Genomic DNA, 6,533 nt, shown 5'->3' with positions numbered 1-6,533 from the left:
ACTCGAAAGTTACTTCTTAATCATCTCCGTTATCATATGGACATTTCTATTTCGTGTTTACTAACACAGTTGTGATGATCAAAGACAACGTGTTTTCTCTATCTGTTCATTGCTGACCGACGAAATTCAACATCTAAGTCACGCTTCAATACAGACTATATATTGGTTAAAAGATGTGTACGTTAGTATTAGGTACATCTCATATCAACAGACTCCAAAATTATTTGGTTCGACAACACAATGCCAATAATTTATTTAATTTGAACAATTACCCGCCGATATATTTGCATGGAATATCAGGTGGATGTGTCAACAACCGAGTCCATGTTACTCGCTGGGAAAGGAGCATTGCTACATTCAGGCCAAAAGTGTTGGTGTTACATTTTGGAGGAAACGATTTAGATTCGCGAAGAGATGTTTGTGATTTAATTTCGCTGAAGGTAGTGAATTTAGCAACCACATGGCGTGCACGATATAACGTTCAATCTGTGGTGATAGTGCAACTGATACCTAGATTAACTCCTCGTCACATCTCTACGGCCGATTTTTTTACACGCACTTTAGAAGTAAATAAGATGTTGAAAGCTGAATGTCGTCACACTGACATTTTGTACTGGAAGATCTCTGGGGTGAAATATCCAACTCAGCCTATTTTCTGTGATGGTGTACATTTTAATGATGATGGAATGCTTCGTTACTTCCGTAGTTTACGTGGTGCAATTATCTACGCTAGTAAATAAGTGATGTAAACATAGTGAAATGTTATTGTGTGAATCGCTTCAGCCTTGTGATGTGACTGATGTTTTTTGCTTTAGAACTCTTTACCTACATGTACATCTGGCTATTTACATCCTTGTTTCATTATGTTAACATGCTCAAATAGTTCAAGTAACATGTACAAGCACAAAATACTACGGAATTTTCATCGCAAATGCATGTCTTTTCTTTACCTGCTGAGAATCATGTTGACAGTTAATGAGTTATCTGTATATATTTTGTCCTAGTATTTATTAAGTTTATTTTAGTTATGATTGAAATATGTTAATATTTCTGCATTAGTATAACTATTTTATGTTATTAATGGATTTATTGCTTTTTAATAACAACTGTAATATGTTAGTATTTCAGTTATAAAATGCAATTTGGGCCTTTATAAAACTGGTTGGAAGTTCTTCCTTCATCATTTTTCAAGTACATAAGTTTATATTGCAATGCAATATTATTTATTAGTGCCAGTATACGGTAGTATTTGGCAAAATACGTTAGTATTTGGCAAAATACGTTAGTATTTTCTAGAATACGGTAGTATTCTATCTATTTCTCGGACAAATGATTGAGATATGTTAGTTTTCAGTCAGAAATTTGTTCAAACATTTTATCAACAACTGAAATACGTTAGTTTTCAGTCACAAAAAATACGTTAGTATTTTTGGCAGTTATCATAATTATGATGGTATTCTTAGTTTATTAAGAGCAGAATACGGTAGTATTCTTACCTATTTTTGTTCGATCGAACTGCAAGAAATAAACTATTGTTTAGTCAAGGGAATACGTTAGTATTTCCATTTTTAAAGCATAATATGCTAGTAAAGCTTCGGCAGATTACTGTGTTTTTGATAAGGTTATAACACATTGACTAATCTGTCAGTTGATTTAAATGAAAAATATTTACACTTGATGTTTTGGTTAAATGTTTCTAATACTTCCTTTTACACACATTTATGTTTTCATTAAATTTTAATTTCCAGCCATTATGCCTCCACAGCGGAAACGAAAAGCACCTGCACGTTTTAGTGATAATGCCGGACAAAATCGCCCTAGACGGCCACCTCATCAGCCTCCTGTGGAAAGTCCCAGCCTACTTGGGGACCCCTCCGACACCCCGCTGCAGGCCAGTGTCCAGAGACAAATGATGAGAGACATAATGTCCGAAATGGTTCCAACCGTAACCAAAGCCGTGGTTGACACCTTAATAGAAATGAAAGTAGTGGATCCCATGTCACATGCCTCTCCTTCTGACCCTGCTATTCCATTACAAGAAAATTTAAATGGTGCTATGTATCCAGATCAACGTCCTCAGGAACATCCTGTTACAGCTACCAGGCCAGGTAACGACCCATTTTCACACTCTCCCCCATCCTTTCTTTTAGGAATAGATTCCAAACTGAAGGGCCGCATTTGGGCAAATGAGTATATTGATCTCGCATCATTGTTAGCTGAAGAGACGGAAAGCAATGACTCTTTCAGATTAGTGGAGAGTACAAATGGCACGGTCGCTCTGCAAAAAATGCCTCAACACAAAAGCATAATCTCGCTGAACCAATGGAATACAGCTTTTCATAAATATATATCGATTCTGACAGAAAGCCAACCCTTGTTGATACCATCCCTTATGCAATATATGGAGCATATTCGACGTTTAGCCCAGAGAGCTGGGGACCAGGCAGCCTTTTATTATGACAGAACATTCCGTAAACTTCGCCAGTGTGATCCATCTTTGAGTTTTGCGGAACTTCATGCCAGCACATACACTGAAGCTATTTGTATGGGATTGAGTAATCGTCTGTCAACACGGCCCTTTCGTTCCACCAAGCAAACTACTGCATCTTCCAAACCTTGCTTTAACTACAACAACAAAGGCACCTGTTCAAGACAACAATGCAATTACCAGCATGCCTGCCAAAAGTGTTTCGGGCCACATCCTAAAAAAGTATGCCCCCTGCCCAAGACTGATACCCCCTCAAACCCAAGTCATTCAATCAAAACAGTCATCTCTAAAAAGTGATTCCTACTCCTGGACTATATCAAATTTTTCAATGGCTCCGATTACCCCAATTAAAGTAGATAAACTTGCATATTGGTTAACTGGCTATGATAAAAGCGAAACAACATTTTTATTGGATGGTTTTACACATGGCTTCACCATTCCCTTTAATGGTTCTCGTTCTTTCCGTTCTGCAAACAATCTTAAATCTGTTCGAGAAAATCCTAAAATTGTATATGATAAAATATCTGATGCAATAGTTAAAGGTCATGTGGCGGGACCGTTTCTAAGCCCTCCTTTTCCCAATTTTCAAATTTCCCCTATTGGTCTTGTTCCTAAGAAGGATTTTGGCAAATTTCGATTAATTCATCATTTATCTTTCGGAAATGAGTTATCTGTTAATGCGGGAATCCCAGATGATTTATGTACTGTCAATTATCAAACAATTGACGATGCCATAGCTCTCGTTAAACAATGTGGTTATATGTCATATATGACTAAAGTAGATATTGAAAATGCATATAAAATAGTGCCCATTCATCCCCATGATTTTGAACTTTTAGGTTTTTCCATTGATGACAAGTATTTTTTTGATAAAACCTTGCCCATGGGATTGTCTTATTCGTGTGCTCTATTTGAACGATTAAGCACTGCCTTTCATTGGACTGCTGTAAACAAATTGAAGTTACCGTTTTGTGCCCACATTCTTGATGATTTTTTCTTTGTTAATTTCACTTCTGATTTGTCCATGAAGGGTCTTAATATATTTTTAGCATGGGCACAGTCAATAGGGTTACCTATTAATCCAGATAAAACTGTCACTCCTTGTACCACTATCACTTTTGTTGGTATTGAGCTTGATTCCATTGCAATGGAGGCTCGTTTACCATTAGAGAAATTGCAAAAAATCAGGTCAGTTTTACATTCTATGCGATTTCGTAAAAAGGTTACTTTACAGGAACTGCAGTCTGTCATAGGTCTCCTTAATTTTGCTTGCAGAGTTGTTCGGCCGGGCCGGGCTTTTCTGCGCCGTTTAATTGACTTGACTGTGGGATTGACTAAACCACATTTTAAGCGCCGCTTGACACTTGAAGCCCGTGCAGACTTAGCTGCATGGAGTGTTTTTATGGATCATTTCAATGGCAAGTCAATGTTTCTGGAGGAGCAAATCCATACATCTCTTTCCCTACATCTGTATACGGATGCAAGTAATTTAGGCTTTGGGGGGTATCTACAAGAAAAGTGGTTTTCCGAAAAATGGCCTCGGTCTCACAATCAATACCACATAACTGTTAAAGAATTTTTACCCATTGTCATTGCAGTTGAACTGTTTTCAGAACTCTTAGCCAATAAATGTGTCACTTTCCATTCGGATAATGCAGCAGTCGTCGCTATTATAAATAAGCAGTCTTCTAAAGATAAATTATTAATGAAACTTGTTCGACGACTAGTAATTGCTACTCTGAAACACAACATTTTGTTTAAAGCATGTCACATTCCTGGTTTATCTAATAATCTCGCTGATTCTCTATCTCGTCTTCAGGTAGAACAATTTTTGCAAGAATGTCCGTTTCATCACCCACTACAAATGGCGGTTCCACCATCCAGTGTGACACTTTGACTGAAATTTCCCAAAGGCTTCTTCACAATGCTTTGGCAACATCAAGTCAGCTCACTTATAATAAAGCAGTGGAACATTACAGGCGCTTCATTCTAGAGAGGTCACCATCACGTACACTTTTTCCAGCCTCTTTAAATGATATTCTTATGTTTATTGCACATTGTTTTTCGAAGAATTTTGCGCCTGCAACTGTTACCACATATGTATCTGCCCTTGGTTATTTCCACAGACTAAGACAAATGCCAGACGTTTCTGGTCATTTCCTGATTAACAAATCTTTGACTGGTTATCGAAATCTCTTGAAGCGTCCAGATATCAGGTTACCAATTACTCGAAATATTCTATGGTCTCTCGTTCAATCTCTGCCACGCATAACTCTATGTCATTTTACAAGAACACTGTTTAAAGCCATGTTTCTTGTTATGTTCGCCTGCTTCTTACGTCTTGGGGAAGTAACAGCAACATCTTCCCCTCCACTCCTTCACAGGTCACATGTCTCCTTCAAATATAAACACCCCACAGGTGAACTGATTGGCTTTGACTTGACTATAAAAGATTATAAACACAGTCATGGTTCCCAAAAACAATTCTTTGTTCCTGCACAGCATGATTCTAATACTTGCCCAGTATATTCTTTGAGGTCATATCTAAACTTACGCAAAACATCAAGTGGTCCGCTCTTTGCATTTATGAATGATTCCCCTATTCCCCGTTCCTATTTTGACCGCCATCTTCGCCTAGCTCTGACATACTTAGGTTTTGATCCTTCAAAGTATAAAGGTCACAGTTTCCGCATAGGTGCTGCAACTACAGCAGCGGAAACAGGTTTTTCGGAAACACAATCCAACAAATGGGGCGCTGGTCATCCACAGCTTTCCGTAAATATATCCGTATCCCTACCTTACACTGTTAGTGTACTGTCCCTGGATTAAACTCAACTATATCGCTATCTTGGGGACAAGGGCCTCAGACTAGCATAATCGTTCACATTCCTAAGGTACACATTAATACCACATCTTCTGTCTTGGGGACAAGGGCCTCAGACAGTATGAATCATTGGTGAAATACTTGCAAATCTTGAGGACAAGGGCCTCAGAAAGGTTTTTCTGAAAATTTCTGCTGATAATTTTGTTAAATCTCTGTTGTATAATAATTGATTTTCTTGGGAACAAGAGTCTCAGAAAATCAAATGGTATTTTTCAGAAAATATTACTTTTGTTGTATTTTTGTGTTTTCTTAATAAATGTTTTTATGTGTTAGTCATAGCTTTTTATAAAACACTAGTCAATTGTCTTTTTAATGTATATATCAGGGTTCACTTTTATATTTTATGTTGCAACATATTTTCGTAGTTTTTTGTTGGCGGATATTGCAAACTAGGTTTGCAACATGTGGCGTTTTGATGGTTAACCAACATTTGATTTCTCTTACCATACATGCATAATAGTTGATATTTTTTGCATTGTTGCATAATTGTATTTCTAACAATTGCATTCATTTGAAATGTTATGTTGTTTTAAATTTGTATGTTTTACTATTATGCATTGTTCACATTTAGTCATTTAAATAGCATTAAATGACAATTTCACTATATTGTGTCTTTGTGTTTATCTGAAATCAAACTGAGAAAAACTTCGAAAACAAACAACCGACATACATAAATTATCATTTATTTTAAATAAATACATTTATGGATGCGACATATTATTGTAATTAAGAAATATAGTGGTGTTAGCCTACAATCCGGTTTTGCAATAGCAGACGGGCGTTAGCCCACTGTCCGGATAGTAACTTAGTGGACAGTTTTTAGATAGCACATAAATTAGCAGCCATTTTGTAAGAACAAAAAGTTAAGAAAAAGAAATTGTTAAAACCCACCCTCCTCTCCCAAATGAGGTGTGTTGTTGGTTAACCAATATTTGCAAATTTTTAGTTGATAACAATTTTTCTGAAATGGCATTTGTTCATGCATATTTATTTCTATTTTGCATTGTTGCATAATTGCATTTGAATTGTTGCATAAACGGCGTTTTGCATGGTTAACCAACATTTGATTTCTCTTACCATACATGCATAATAGTTGATATTTTTTTGCATTGTTGCATAATTGTATTTCTAACAATTGCATTCATTTGAAATGTTATGTTG

General features: G+C 36.5%; 1 protein-coding gene across 1 annotated transcript; it reads left to right on the top strand.

Annotated features, from left to right (window-relative positions):
- The first annotated feature begins 1,312 nt into the window (after window positions 1-1,312).
- LOC132758620 (uncharacterized) lies at window positions 1,313-5,978 on the top strand. Its single transcript, XM_060750311.1, has 2 exons — window positions 1,313-2,108; window positions 4,308-5,978. The coding sequence occupies exons 1-2, from the start codon at window positions 1,754-1,756 to the stop codon at window positions 5,315-5,317; spliced, it is 1,365 nt and encodes a 454-aa protein (XP_060606294.1). The 5' UTR covers window positions 1,313-1,753; the 3' UTR covers window positions 5,318-5,978.
- The last annotated feature ends 555 nt before the right edge of the window (window positions 5,979-6,533 follow it).

The sequence above is a fragment of the Ruditapes philippinarum genome, unplaced genomic scaffold (assembly GCF_026571515.1).
Source record: "Ruditapes philippinarum isolate M1 unplaced genomic scaffold, ASM2657151v2 ctg11097_1_1_1_1, whole genome shotgun sequence".
In the NCBI taxonomy this organism is placed as follows: domain Eukaryota; kingdom Metazoa; phylum Mollusca; class Bivalvia; order Venerida; family Veneridae; genus Ruditapes; species Ruditapes philippinarum.
The sequence above is the reverse complement of the archived record's forward strand: the minus strand, read 5'-3'. Positions and strand labels throughout refer to the sequence as shown.